This window comes from Pleurodeles waltl, chromosome 9 (genome assembly GCF_031143425.1).
Source record: "Pleurodeles waltl isolate 20211129_DDA chromosome 9, aPleWal1.hap1.20221129, whole genome shotgun sequence".
NCBI classification, from domain to species: domain Eukaryota; kingdom Metazoa; phylum Chordata; class Amphibia; order Caudata; family Salamandridae; genus Pleurodeles; species Pleurodeles waltl.
In genome coordinates, this window is record NC_090448.1 from 227,047,430 (window position 1) to 227,062,652 (window position 15,223).

A 15,223-nucleotide genomic window follows, 5' to 3' on the forward strand; every position below is an offset into this window, starting at 1 on the left:
AGATTCATGTATCAGCTCATGCCTCAAACTGTGTACTCTTATTAAGTATGTACAGCACTCACAGGTGTAGGAAATAACAGGTTATACATAAAAATGGAAACACAATGTTTCGACCAACAACATCCTGGGGCATGTGCCACATGTGACACTAGCAAGTTGCTATAGTATCAAAGACTTTAGCCCTTTTCACCTGTTTCACTTTGCACCAGTCACAGGAACACCTTGCACACAGAACAACTTATGTGTGTGTGTGTGTGTGCCTGGCACTTTTGTGAGTGGGGCACTGTTTATAATGCATCCCAGGAAAGCAAGTCAGTTATTCAAGGAATGAATTTGTAGGGAAGGCTCTTGTTGAAAACATAATGTTCTGTAAGAGAATACCTAAATATGACACTGAAAATGCAGTTTTAATTCCTGCATGTGAAGTGGTGTTGCTCAGCAGAGCATGCAGTATCTACTGGAAACAAGGCCAGAAAAGAGTGGATCAATGATAAACGCAAGTGCGAGTCTGCTTTGGAATCTAAATTGGTTTTCTACAAAGATCGAAGACTAAAAAGGCTGATGTAGTGGGGTGAAGGCTCATATTTTACATTGCCTCAGTCAAGATAAATGCCCGGGCCCATTGCTGTCTGCCTCTGGTGGCTACAATGATTCCAACTATTAATGCTGCATCAATAGATCAGAAAAATGGGTGTGAGATTTATGGAAGTCGCCTCAGACCAGGCAGGAGGGCAGTGTGCAAATATGGCTTCTTCATGGTTTGTTGTGAAACCAGAGTACTGTACCGTTATACCGTGCAAATATTGCTAAGGCAGCACATGATTTATGTAAAATAGATTACATTTTTTAAATAGTCTTTTTTTAATGCAGATATCAAACGTTTTGTTTTGGTAATGAAGTATGAAGCAAAAAGTAACTACAACAAAATGGTCATTCTTCACTATAGTTATATGTTTGCAACACTTGCTTATGCAGCCTTTGCCATAAGGGTCTCTATTGCACAACACAATTAGGATTATTTTGTCGACATCGGAAGGATAAAGGAGAGCGGCAGCACAGCTGAACCTCGAAGGTATATGTTGCATATTATACAATGTCGTGAGCCTGGGAACTATGCCGCTGCTATTTTACGGCTTACCAAAGGCCTATGCAATATAACATCCCAGCCCCCCCCCCCCCCCCCAACCATCAACAAAAATAGAGCAATCGAGTTAAATAAACATACAGATAAAAAAGTGTTGTGTTGTAAATGAATCGTGGCAGAAATTCTGCCGATTCCTATAAACACAGTGAACGGGACTAGCCAAAAATGAAAATACTGCCACTTTTTCCCAGACGTTGTGCATTTTAAAGATATTTTGTGTGAAGGTGTTTTTTCTCTCTCAGTTAATAATTTGTCCGTAGACTGTAACTTTATATAAAAGGGTGTTTTCTTACAAAGCGCGCAGTCTCCGTTGCTTTTGCCACTTTCGGTTACAATACAATTTGCTCCTTTTTCACATCACAGACTGTGAGAGAGAAGTGGAGTCCGGCAAAGAAAGCGATAAATATCGCATTTTTTCTAAAAAATAATGCCTAAGTAAGGAGTAGTGTGTGTTTGCACACTGGAGGAAACGTGAAACACGGAGATGCTATGCTACAATATGGCTTGTGTAAGCGGGATGTGCCTTATCCAGCCTGAGCGCCCCACCCACCCCCATATCAGGTCACTGGGTTCTGCAGCTTGTAACCGGTTCAGCGCAACCCCTTGAGCTATCAGGTATAAAAGACGGGGCTGTAAAAGGAACATTCTGGGATGGAACTAGGACCTCGTGAGGTGGGGTTGTATAGCAGCCGTACTAGGGGGGCCTATCTCAGGGCCACAGAGCACCGTGCACGCACACTGCCGCGCCAGCCTCCTGGCCTCGCTGGCTCCTGCAGCGACAGTGAGGACGGAGACCCACTGGAGGCTGCACGTGAGCCTGGGGGGGATCTCTGGAGCCTGTGGTGCGAAAGCACTGAACACATGTATCTCATTCAATACACATTCCGTCAACAGCTCTGCCGGAGGGCTTGGGACACCCCGGTGAGAGCAGTACAGCCCTCTTCTTATTAGGGGTTGTTCAGCCCTAACCCGGGGCACATGGAAAGGCGGGGGGGGGGTGCGATGACAATGCATACTTTATGTTAAATTAAAGGTTACAGTCGCTCTAAATCACACCCATTTTTAAAGCGCTGAGAGACAATTCTGGTTGTAGTGTGCGCTGCGTTAAAGGCTAATTCCTCTACAACCATTATTAATGAGGCGGTGCAATGCCTCAGGAAGGTTGTGGTAAAGCAGAGCGTAGCTGTGATTAGTGTTAAACAGAGAGTTATTTAAACCCTAAAATTTATAAATAATGGCTTGCGGATATGCCAGTGGGCGTTAATCAAGCACACCTCTGCCGACTTCGCCGGAAAAGGAACATTATAATAGCCGTGAACGACTGTTTAGAGGCCCTTCCGTTTTTGTCCTCTGCTGAGAAGGTGAAACTGGGTGGACCACTGAACTGAAAGGACGGTACCAGGGCTGCATACACAAAGGTTCTCTAGATTCATCTGCACTGGAGGATATACGTGCACTTTTTTCATATCGGAGTTTCCAAACTTCGCATATTTACATATTTGTTGGCTTTTGCTTCCTTTCGTACTTTGTTTCCACGTGATCTCTAATGACAACACCCCCCTCCCCCCCCTCCCCGGCGAGGTTTGTCTTCTTCAACTCTGAATAGCTCTGTAACTCTGTATCTTAGGACAAATGGGCGCTTTACACATTTTCCAAAATAACATAACTCCGCAGGCCCGGCCCAATCGTCTCGTCTGCTCAATGAAAGATACCTGAAGAGATTAAGCTGCCGTTGCTGGCCATAATGAGGGGGTTCTTCAGCTCCAGGGTCACCAGCTTGGACCCCCTCGGGGTGCCTGTCTCACTCAGCTCCATCGCAATATCGTCCAGACTTCTAGCCGAGGGAATCTTCGCCTGCAGGGAAAAAGCACAGCCCCGTTAGTCTCTGTCTGCCGGGCCCAGAGGTCACACAGCGTGACATCTCGCGCTGCGGCTTCAAAGGCATTCAGCGCCCTCGCATCTTTAAATTCGGCTCTAATTGTGTGCGTGCCTGAGCCAGGTCAGGGACCATCAGTGAACCATGGGGCCCCAGGGCGCTTGATTCTGTCTAAACGTGGGCGACACATGGGCTCGGCAGTGGTGTGTTCACGCTTCTGTTTCATACAAGGCAACACTTGGTGGGCAGAACTGGGGCGCAAAGGGGCTTTAATGTAGTCAGTGACATGACTTACCTTCAGATGCCGTCTCCGAATGGAGAAAGCAGAACCCAAGGTGAGAAATATACAAAGAAAATAGCTACTCCGGAAGGGGTCTCTTCTTTAACTGAGATAGATGGTTGGCTTGTGCAAAATTTGTTTGGTTTTCACTGTCTGGTCTTTTGCACTGGCGGGCTATCCAGCAAAAGATGCCAAAATACAGAATTACAGACTGTTGAGAAGGGCTATAACGGCTGTTAAAGGCCCAGATGAGAGATATAGGTCCGACCCGCGGGTATTCATAGCCCTTCTGCCTGTGGCTCGGTCCCATACCTCCAGTAGAGGGCCTTTAATGACTAGTACAACCCTCGGAGGCGGGGTACAATACTAGACAGTTTGTCAGAAAAGTGAGACAATCGTGTTCTTTTTATATCAAAGGAGGGTCCCTTTAGCTACACTGCCTCTCCTCGAGGAATGCCAAGTACACTTGAATATGAAGAGTATTCACATGTGAGTGCATGTAGAATAGATGCTACACTGTCAATATTGACCCCCCACCCATACCCACACAGCCCTGCGCGTCACTTCCTTTGTTTGTGCAACAGGTATACATAGAAATAGTGAGCAGTGCTCTGCCACATCACTTCCTTTATGTGAGCAAGAGGTATACCTAGAACTAGTGAACAGTGCTCTACTGCATCACTTCCTTTATCTGTGCAAGATGTATACCTAGAACTAGTGAACAGTGCTCTGCCGCATTACTTTATCTGTGCAAGAGGTATACCTAGAACTAGTGAGCAGTGCTCTGCCGCATTACTTTATCTGTGCAAGAGGTATACCTAGAACTAGTGAACAGTGCTCTGCCGCATTACTTTATCTGTGCAAGAGGTATACCTAAAACTAGTAAACAGTGCACTGCCGCATTACTTTATCTGTGCAAGAGGTATACCTAGAACTAGTGAACAGTGCTCTACCGCATTACTTCCTTTATCTGTGCAAGAGGTATAACTAGAACTAGTGAACAGTGCTCTGCCGCATTACTTTATCTGTGCAAGAGGTATACCTAGAACTAGTGAACAGTGCTCTGCAGCATTACTTCCTTTATCTGTGAGACAGGTATGCCTAGAACTAGTGAACAGTGCTCTGGGGCATCACTTCCATTATCTGTGCAAGAGACATACCTAGAAATAGTGAACAGTGCTCTGCGCATCTCTCCATTTATCTGTACAAGAGGTATACCTAGAACTAGTGAGCAGTGCTCTGCCGCATCCTTTCCTTTATCTGTGCAAGAGGTATATCTAGAACTAGTGAGCAGTGCTCTGCCGCATCCTTTCCTTTATCTGTGCAAGAGGTATATCTAGAACTTGTAAACAGCGCTTTGCCACATCACTTCCCTTATCTGTTCAAGAGGTATGCTTAGAACTAGCGAGCAGTGCTCTGCCGCGTTACTTCCTTTATCTGGGCAAGAGGTATACCTAGAACTGGTGAACAGTGCTCTGCCGCATCACTCCCTTTTCTGTGCAAGAGGTATAGCTATAACTAATAAACAGTGCTCTGTGGCATTACGTCCGTTATCTGTGCAAAAGGTATACTTAGAACAATTAAACAGTGCTCTGCCGCTTAATTTCCTTTATCTGTGCAAGAGGTATACCTAGAACTAGTGAACACTGCTGTGCCGCATCATTTCCTTTATCTGTGCAAGAGGTATATCTAGAACTAGTAAACACTGCTGTGACGCATCATTTCCTTTATCTGTGCAAGAGGTGTACTTAGAACTAGTGAACACTGCTGTGCCGCATCATTTCCTTTATCTGTGCAAGAGGTGTACTTCGAACTAGTGAACAGCGCTTTGCCACGCACTAGGGCTCAGATTCCCCGTGGCCCAGGCAGACGTCTCGGGCAGCTCACCTTGCTCTGCTTCCTGTCCAGGTAGAACTGGTGTTGGCTGATGGCCATCACCCAGATGGTTTTGATCAGGGAGTTGCTGGCATACCAGGTCTGCACCACCAGCCCGCTCTGCCCGAAGGTTCTCCTGGACGCCGAGATCCTGGAGGGGAAGCAGAGGTCAGGGTCAGGAGAGGCTCACTCACAACTCACTCAAGCCGCACAAGCTTCCTCGTGTGCAAATGTGTTTGGAGGCAGGCGCCACACTCAGAGGATCAGCGGTGTTGTGTACAAAAACTGAGGCCTGCAGAGTACCTCCTGGCACAAACCACACACTAACACCAAAGGCATCGACTTTGGACAGTGTCCTGCCCAGCGGGCGTCTGGACTGCACGCAGCACCTAGATGGAGGGAGGCGCGTACACTGCATAATCAGTATCTCTGGAAATAACTTCAATCTCACAAAACATTAATACTCCTTTAAATGAGAGTTATTCTAGATCTTCACATCCACATCGGCGCGCTTGCAGCACACTGAATAGTTCGGTCCCTGCATTACAAGGGCAGCCTGCCACACACAACAGGCACACTTGACACTTTGTTATCGCTGTGCAGTCTTGTGAAAGTTAAGATGCCAGCTTTGCATTGAATCCACTACAATCCTGGGGGCATCACGCTCTAATGTTTCACCAGGTCCCGATGATTTCAAGTTTCTCAGGTCTGATGCCTTCTTTGTTACTAACATGAGATTTAGAAACCAACAGGGAAGTAAACATGTTCAACTGCATAGATTAATAATAAAACCCTGCTTTTACAGAACAATCAATGTTTCAGTTTTTGCCATTTCCAGGGCAGTGTAAATACAAGATGTTAGTATTAACCAAGGTAATGGTACTCAATGTACCTATGTCTGAAGGATAACAGGCTGTTTTGATTTTGTTTAGACCTAAAGATCATACGAACTTTAGTGGTGAGTGCTTAAATCGCTGAGCCATCTGGCAAGAAATTTCCATTACATTTACCATTAAAGTACCGATGAGACTGATTGCTTAGATCAGAAAACAAATATACAAAAACAACGTGTAAATGTAGAAAACAACAAAAAACAGAATGCGAACTGCAGCCACTTGAACTATGCAATTCTGCAGCTACAGTATTTTGTACATATTTATGGATTTACCACACTTGTCACATAATCCACCATCGCTGATTAATGTGTGTTAAAATGACAAAATACCGACACAATACCACAACAAAAATCATCCACATTAGATCATACAGTTTACCTTTTCTTGCTGCAAATTTAGTCCTCCATTGCCGCATTACTCCAGTGGCCTTTGCCATAAAATGGGAGACGAAGACAGGCTTGAAACTAATCTACATCCTGTCTTTAAATAAATTATTTGGAAGAAGGAACCATTTCGAAATTGTGCCTTTTCATATACCAGAAAAGCTGTCTTTATTTTTAGATTCCAAATGTAATTATCACCACGAGTGATGAGCACAATTTAATGGAAAAGCTTGCTTCTTAAAAATCGCATGGTCCACTTTGTGAGGGAGCACTATGGATTGCTGATAAAAGGAACATCTGGCAACACCACACTAGCTCACACCACGTTGACTTGTTTCCTACCAAAGAATATTGCACCCCTGACTGTTCTGGTCCATCTATCACTGACTATTTAGTTCAGATTATGATAGGTTTCAACCACTACCTATGGAGAGCGCACCCCTAGCAATGCTAGGACCCTTGTGGATCCTTGCTCCTCTTCTGCTCTTGCGACCCTGTGGCCCGAGGTAGGGGAGGCTGTGTGCAGCACACATGGGACTTCTTGGCCCTCATCTTGCGAGTCGCAGGATGGGGACAGGAAGACTCAGACTTGATTGAGCCGTCACTTCTGTTCCCCATGTTGGGAGGGCACGGCTATCTAGGGAAGGCCTCAACCAGTGCTCCCCCTTTTCGAAGGGCCCTTGCGACATCCGGAGCGGAGCGACACATTGTCGCCGCCAAGTGACTGCGCGATATCCCACCCACCCAGACACTTACTATTGAGAAGGAGGTGCGGGGTTCTGTAAGTTCACAAGACGCTGCTGGGATATGGCATGCAACATTAAATGAATTCAAGGAAGATGTACTCTCCATCAGTTACCTGTTAGGATAGCACTGAGGTGATGGGCAGCCATCCTTATTCTGCAAAGACATTTACACTTGCAGGTGGCAGCTGCGTATTAAACTTTCTGAACAATATCAAGATGGCAACTGGGGAGGCCAGTGAAGAGTGTGAGAGCATCAGCAAGCTTTAGTTTACAAAGGTTCTGAATATGGCTGCATGGAGGTATCATTGGAGAGTTAGTGGACACCACTTTGTGTCACTGTTCTGATCTAGTTAGACTTCATAAAGGTTATTGCCCTGTATATTGCCAGATTATTTTGGTGTGAGGACAAGGGTGACGATTAGTTGATGAAGGAGAAGGGGGTGTGCTTTGTGGGCTTCTTTGTGTACTCCCTTGAAGTTTGTGCTCTCTTGCTCAATACATATTGACTGGAAATGAGTTTCTTAGAGATAAGAAATAAATCCTTGTTGGTACAGAAACGTCAATGTTAGTTTCCTAACTTTGGTACAGAAGTTAGACACATCGGTGTCTGCGATGACCCAGAAGGGAGAACATGGAAGGATTGGTGACTGTGTCGAGCTTTGTGGCAATCCACAGCTGATAAGCATGTGCCAGGGGAAATTGGGCTATTTTTAATTTGCTGGACTCAGTTAAAGGAAATAAAGTCCCAGGTATATTCTGGAGCAATTGTGGCAGTTCCTAATCTGTCAATTAGGTAAGAGAAACTGACCTTCATCTGTGCACCCCTTTATACTGGAACAACATCCCAATATCTATCACAGGACTGTTAGCGCTTTCTAAAGGCAGGTACTATCAGGCACTGCGTACAGGCATTTTTCTAACTTGAAAAAAGAAAGCACCTGCACTTCTGAACACTTTTATAATAGTTTTAATGGAAAAACACTGGTGCTTCTCCACAGCAAACAACACAGAGAGTACCCTTTAAATTCTATTTCAAGCACTTACTGTCTCAGTCCTGCCCCAATGTAGCAAACAGCTGAAGACACACCTCTTTAAATGACACTATATCACAGTGCAGTTAACAGGCCACCTCTGCTGCCTTTCGGCTAAGTTTGTGCTTTAAAATACCACAATTATGTGCTAAATGCAACAGAGAGGTAGGAAAGGGCTAGTATAAATAGCACCATTGCATCACCTTGGGTCAGGTTCTCATGCTTGCCCACTAAGACTAAACGTTTGGTTCTATGACGCGGCAGAATGCAAAGTGTCTGGGATCCATAATGTGTCTGTCTTCAAGGCAGTTCGCTGAGGCTGTCTCTGTGCTGGAGGTTTGGGTGATGAAATCAATCAAAAGTGTGGTACGCAAAAAAGCTTAAGGCTTGGGAACCATTGGAAGGTTTTGAAAGCACAGTGGGTCTGTAGAGGGTTTATGTAATTACGTTGGCTATGGCCTTCCTACTGTGAAAGAAACCTTAAAGTAGTTGATCAATAAAGAATACATATTATTGTTATAAAAAGAAAGTATAATTTATGCTGAATCGCTGAATATAAGTGGCAGATCTTGCAGTGCTCAGAATAGATTCTATATGAAATAAAGAAACAGCTTCGTATGTGAGTTTTAAACAAAAGGCAGTGGCTCAGGTGGTGCAAATGAGCATCAATGGATGCGACAGGGAACACGTCCAGCTGCAGCCAAATATGTCTCACCTGTGTTGATCGTGGACTTCTACAGCAAATTTCTTTTCTCTGAAGTACAAATTCTCCAGCTGCTTCCACTGAAATAGCTGTGAGGTGATAGAGAAAGTATTTCTGTTACAATCGTGCTACATACTGAATTTCTACATCACACTACTCTCACATTCAAGCATTTGATGTTGTCTCTGTCAAGCAGACACTGTGGGCTCACCAACCCGAGACGCACAATGACAAAGAGTTTGCATTCTGTTCTTTAAGGGTTTTCTAGTGACACCTTGGCACCCCGTACAATGACTTTTTTTTAAAAGTTTTTTTTTCTTCTCAAGGCTAAATGAGAAGCAGCATTTAGGACTTCGTCCAGTATTGAAAGCTGGGGTGTGGAAGGGTGGGTGAATAGGGAGGTAGTCCATGACAACCCATCAGTTACTTACTACTCTTTCAAGAGATTATGTACTTTGTCTGATAGAGATCGTTTGTGGGGGCCGCGGTGAGATTTGAGAGGTGGGAAGAGGATGAAGGATTTATTTGCACCTTTGGAAAGTTCTCTTGAAGCAGGCAGAACGCAGTAGAGGGGCTGGAGTTCCCATAATGAATCGGAGGGGAAATGGCCAATTACATAGCTTAAAGGGGTGATAACAGTATTCTTGGCCTTATGACTGGAGGATGAGGCCAAAACCAAGAAAATGATCAGACCCAAGACGTGACACATGGGGTGTCAGGGAGTGTTGTGACTGAAAGTGCAGAGAGTGGGGCAGGGCCTAGAGATGGTGGTGAGGCCTTGACTGGAGAACAGATAATTGAGCATGCGTTTGCTGAAATTTCCACCTAAAGACGTATCAGTTTCACATGTCAAATCACAAGCTCTATACTTGCAACTGCTTCTCTAAAAAAAATAAAAAATAAAAAAAATGGCTAGTTCTTGGAGCCTAAGTTCCAACATGGGAGCAACCTAGGATCACGTTAACCTGCAATGTGCTGAAGAGGATTGGCTAGAGTCAATGAGGTGCTGACCATGGATACCTGCACTTCACACAAGGCCGATATTAGGATACGTGTAAGCCAACTTAATTGAACCTCCATTGAAGTGACGCTCAGTGCTTAATTTCAGCCGGTGTGAGCATAGGCTGGGCACCAGCACTTGTTTTTGGGACTTCTGTCTTATTTTTCAGCATAAGATTTTGATCCAAAACAAGAATGACAAAGGCAGGAAAGAGATTCAAACGGGAAGGTGCGGGGCTCGGGAAAGAGTGACAAAAGGGAGAAAGCAGGGTTGAAAGGGACGTGTTGAGAAACACGCAGATGCAGGAAATGTAGGTGGTGTCAGAAAGAGGTCTGGGTGTAATCAATACTCGGTAGCCTCTGTATTCGACGACCCTGGCTTTTGACCCCGTGGACAGCAGCGTCCTAAGAGGAACTCTGCACCCCCGCCCTCTCGCTCCACGTCTATTTCCTCTTATCAGTCAACCATTCAGAAGAAGTAAAAAACAATGTACATCTATATTTGCTCCAAGGCTATCGTAGGGGTAAAATCATGCCTGGAAACAACCCCCACGAGGCTGAGCAATGGACAACTGTGCACTGCATCAGAATGAAATAAACCACAATGTGTGGACACAGTGCTCCACGGAGATCCATAAAGGAGCCAGGCCATGTCAGCCTGCTCCATCCTTCCAGCTGCTATCCGATAAGACTCATCTCTAAACGGTAAAATCACAACAAAATACAAGGTCAACAGACCACCTTGACACCAGGCGACGAGAATCATAAAAGGCGCCCAGATTCTGAAAGCGCTTCGTGACCACAGAAATTATGGAAATGCGCTACACAAATGCGCCGAAAGTAACATAACACACTAGATTAAAACATACTTTTGGTTGCCAAACTGATCCTAGGCAGACACATAGTGAGCCATGCAAAGCGCAAAAGAGACCTTACTAACTTCCATCTGCATGCACCGTCTCCTACACCAGAGCATTGCTGCCCCCCGGCGAGCAGTTAGGTAAGTGCACTCTCGGGGCGCCCCAGTTACTTCTGTACCGATGTTACTCTGTACAGTCGAGAGACCTGAGAAACAGGGGCCCTACGTCCCACTGCTCACTGCAAATCATAAACATCACTCCTCTGACAGATTCTTCAATGGTGCGGGTAACACAGTGCTGCACGGTATGATAGTGAACGCCATCCTGCGCTTTAAGACTCGACTGACGCGGTGAGAGAGGTGCCTTGTGAATAAACAGTGAGGTGCGTGCATGGGGCTAGAGAAGCGATTGTCTCCCCACACTGCTCCGCTTAACTCAAAGGGGCCGAGGCTCTGTAACCCCGTCTTGCAAATTCAACTATGTGATTTGCAGCGGATGTTGCTGTGGAAAATGCGATGATAGCGCGTATCGGAGAGCTACATACTACACACTATATCACTGAAACTTTGCACTGGTACAAAAAAAAAGTGCCAATCCACTAGCGTGTGACATACAGGACGGAGCAAATTCACACGAATAGAGAACAAGAAGGAAACCAGTGTCACGCTATTTTTGATGGTGGCACAGTAAGAAGTAGACAAAAATCACATCTTTACCACAGGAGCAAAAACTGTTTGCCCCATCCCATGGTGCACAGGCAGCAAAATGGCGAAAACGGATTTGGCATGTTTTGTGCAGGACAGATTTGTGTGTAGGGACACCTCTAAGTACGCAGGCCTGCTTAATTCCCGGTGGCCCCCTGGTCAAGTCACACTGCCTGGAAGTGCCTATGGTCCTGGGAGCAATCTAACCCTGAATGCAAATATGTTCTAATGCACACATCGCCGAGAGGTATTTCACGGAGTGTGTTACGCAAAAGGGGAAATAAAACATTTATTCGGGTGTGCACCATCACACAACTGCTGTGTTAATCACAGTTTACAGCACGCGGCTGTGCTAAATGATTCGGAGCACCCAAGCAAGTCGGCATAGTCGGTGCATGCAGGGCTAATAACACCCCTCGAAAACACGCCTAGAACATAAACTTCACGGCGCGATGTCAGTAAGTGGCTCCAAATAAAAATACAGCACAAAGGGAATGGTCTGCTGTGAGTGCTCTGCACTTTTGCAGCAGCGCTTTCACACGTTGACACTCACTCCACGCCTGCCTGTCACAGCCGCAATTGTGCCATCTCCCTCTAGCCTCCCACGGTGATGCCATCTCCCTCTTACCTCTTTACACGGGTCCGGCGGGCGTCCGCCTCCATTCCTTAAAAACCCGTAAAAATAAGTTGCGAGAGGTGAAGTCAAATAAAAGCAGCGCGCGCCCCGGGTATCTCCGGCGCTTCGAGCCTCCCCTCAGACTGGTTTAGCAGCAGACACCTGGGTGCAGCGCGGCCTCGCAGCGCTGCCCGCCCCCTGCTGACACGGGCTGACATCACGGGCTGCACCCCTGCCTGGCCCCGCCCTCGCCCCCTCCTCGGAGATAAGGCTGCCCTCTCCCGGGATGTGTCACGGATCAGGGGTGAGTTCGCGAGAGCGCTGGGCTCGCCTGCAGCCACTTGCACGTCACTGAAGTGAGCTCCCGGCTGCAGGCAGAGCGGTCTCTGCTCCACCCCGCTGAGACATCTCCACAAATGAGGGCGAACCGGTTACACGGGAAGTGTAACCTTACACCAACCGTGCCCTCACCTTCAGCACACTGCCTCGGCGCAGCGAGGCCTCCGTGCAGCGCCTATCAATAATTTACAAGTAACAGAGGAGCTGGCCCACAATGTGGACACTTCAGAGATCCCCGTGGGCTGGCAGTCAGGCAGGTCCACTACCAGGCGCTGGCGTGGGACCACGTACAGACGAAATGGTGGCAGCGGGCAGCTGGGATGGCATACAACAGACTATTTTGATAGGATGGTAGAGGGCCTGCTTTGGAGGGGACAGGGCACCAGCCATAGTTTGAAAAGGAGGGTAGCAAGCTGCAGGCCACAGGCATGTCTTAAAATGGGGGTGCAGGGAGAGAAAAGGCAAGGTTGCTGGTACACCAGCTGAGGTCTCAACAGGGTGGCAGAGGTCACCACGCATATATGGTTTGAATCAGACGGGCAGGGCACCAGGGTATGGTCTGAATACTATAGCAGGGAGCAGCTTGCATACTTGTTTTGAATAGAAGGGGGGCTGGCACCAGGCATGGCTGAAATCGGAGGGTAGAGGGCAGAAGGTCACAGATTTGTTTTTAAACGAAGGGCGGGGGACAGGACACCAAATCATGGTTTAACTGGGGGTACTGGGCACCAGCAAAGGCGTGAACTGGGTGTTAAAGAGCACTCGACATGTTTTCAACTTGAGGGGAAATGCCCCAGGTATAATTTACAGTGAACGCCTAGAAGGCACAGGGTACTTCAGGTTTCCAATTTGAGCAGGGTGGAGTAGAAAGGACACGCACTGAGCTGGAAGGGCATTAAGTATGGTCTAACCTGGGCAGTGGAGTGAGCTGGCCACTATCTGTAATTCGATATGGAGGCGGGGGAGTAACGGAATATGTTTTGAACTGGATGAAGCATGACATGACAGCATTGATATGTTCACCCGCAAGGCATGGCCAACAGGGCACCAAGTATGTCCGGAATAATAAGAGGTCAGGACACGTGTCATGACAGGAACCTTCCCTGGCACTCTTTGTGCGGAGGGGCACACCATAGTTCTATATTTTGGATAATACGGTGCCTCGCTGTCGTTGTATCTCACAGAGGCAGAGCCTATGGGCTGTCTGAGCATAGCCTGAGGTGTGTTTTGAGTTGCTGCTTGGGGGACCTTTGCTTCGCCATGTATGTTTCGACTTGCAGAGGCAGGACTCCATGTACGTGTGGAACTAAAGGGAGGGTTCCAACCAAGTGCCTTTGCAACTGGAGGCAGGAAGGCAGTTCGACAACATATATTTTTTGATTGAATACTGAGAGGCACGTCATACGTTTTGTACTGAATCGGGGGAACTTCAGCCTAATCCAGATGACCTCGCCTCATTTTGAAAAAAATAAAAAAAACTTACTGGTTGTGGCTTTTCAAAATTTCAAGTAGGAATTTGTTATGTATATTTGTAAAGCGCACTATCACCTGAAAGGGTATCTTGGCACTGAGCAGGTGTGGCTGTAGCCTCGCGGAACTCAAGGAGTGAGGGCGAGGCTCTGATGTGTAGTAGGAGTTGTTTTAGGAGTGATGTGGGAGAAGGCCCTATTGCTATATCTGGCTCTGCGTTTATGAGTGATGTGTGCAAGTAGGAGTCCTGTTGAGTGGCTGTGTTTGGCTGATTTGTGAAAGGAGATGTGTCCACTGATGTAGGCTGGGCCAGTGTTGTGTAATGCTTTGAAGTTGTGAGTGAGGAATTTGAACTGTGCACCCTTTGTGTAGGGAGTCAGTGGAGCTCCTTGAGGTGTGGTGCAATGTGGGTACTGCGTGGAAGGTTGAGAGTGAGTCTGGGTACCAAATTCTGAATGGTTTGCTGTCTGGGGAGCTCTTAGCATATAGGGTGTTCCCATAGTCCAGCTTGCTAGTGATGAGGGTGTAGGTGACGGTTTTGCTGGTTTGGGAGCCATTTGAAGGTTCTCCTCTGCCTCGTCAGCACGTGGAAGCAGGAAGCACTGTGTTGACTTAGGCGGTCATGTCGAGACAACTGACAATGACAATCCTGAGGTTTTTGGCATAGGTGATGGGGATGGGTCCAAGTTCAGCCAGTCATCAGGAGGAATCCGACAGTGATGTGTTCTTCCTGAAGATCACAACTTCTGTCTTGTGGGTGCTGCGTTTGCGAAATTGGTCTTCATTCAATCAATGACTTTGGTCATGCAGGCAATTAACTTGTCCCAGGTGTAGGAAGTCTTGTCAGACAGGAATAGTATGCATTGAGTACCGTCAGCATAGGAAAGAATGTTGATGTTGTAGGTGAGGATGACGCAGGCCAGAGGGATCATGTTTGCACTGAAGAGGGTCAGGCTGAGTAACTTCCTTGCAGTACTCCACAGATGAGATTGTGGAAATCCCAGGATTAGGCAGCCAGGCTTACTATCTGAGTCCTGACAGTCAGGATGCAGAAAATCCATCAGAGCACGAGTCCTTTGATTCCAGTCTTGTGTAGGCAGCAGATGAGGATAGGATGGAAGACCTTGCTGCATGTGTCAATTGCTGTTGGAGACAGCCTTTGGAGTCTGGGTGAGTGAGGTCTTCCAGGTGGAAATTAGGTCCCTGAGGAAGATGAAAGCGCTGGAGTTGAGGATGAGAGGGGCAAGAAGCCTGCAATGGTGTTGGCCAAGTTGGTGCTTAGTAATGGTGGTTTGTGAGGG

At 46.8% G+C, this 15,223-nt stretch overlaps 1 protein-coding gene across 6 annotated transcripts in view; it reads right to left on the reverse strand.

Moving 5' to 3' along the window:
- FRMD4B (FERM domain containing 4B) overlaps positions 1-15,223 on the reverse strand; it is an 892,718-nt gene that overhangs the window by 26,807 nt on the left and 850,688 nt on the right. For all 6 annotated transcript variants that reach the window (XM_069206591.1, XM_069206592.1, XM_069206594.1 and 3 more), the window contains 3 exons: positions 8,947-9,023; positions 5,188-5,326; positions 2,857-2,998 (listed from right to left, as the gene is read on the reverse strand). In XM_069206591.1, coding sequence (XP_069062692.1) covers positions 2,857-2,998; positions 5,188-5,326; positions 8,947-9,023 — 358 coding nt within the window. The remainder of the gene's footprint in view (positions 1-2,856; positions 2,999-5,187; positions 5,327-8,946; positions 9,024-15,223) is intronic.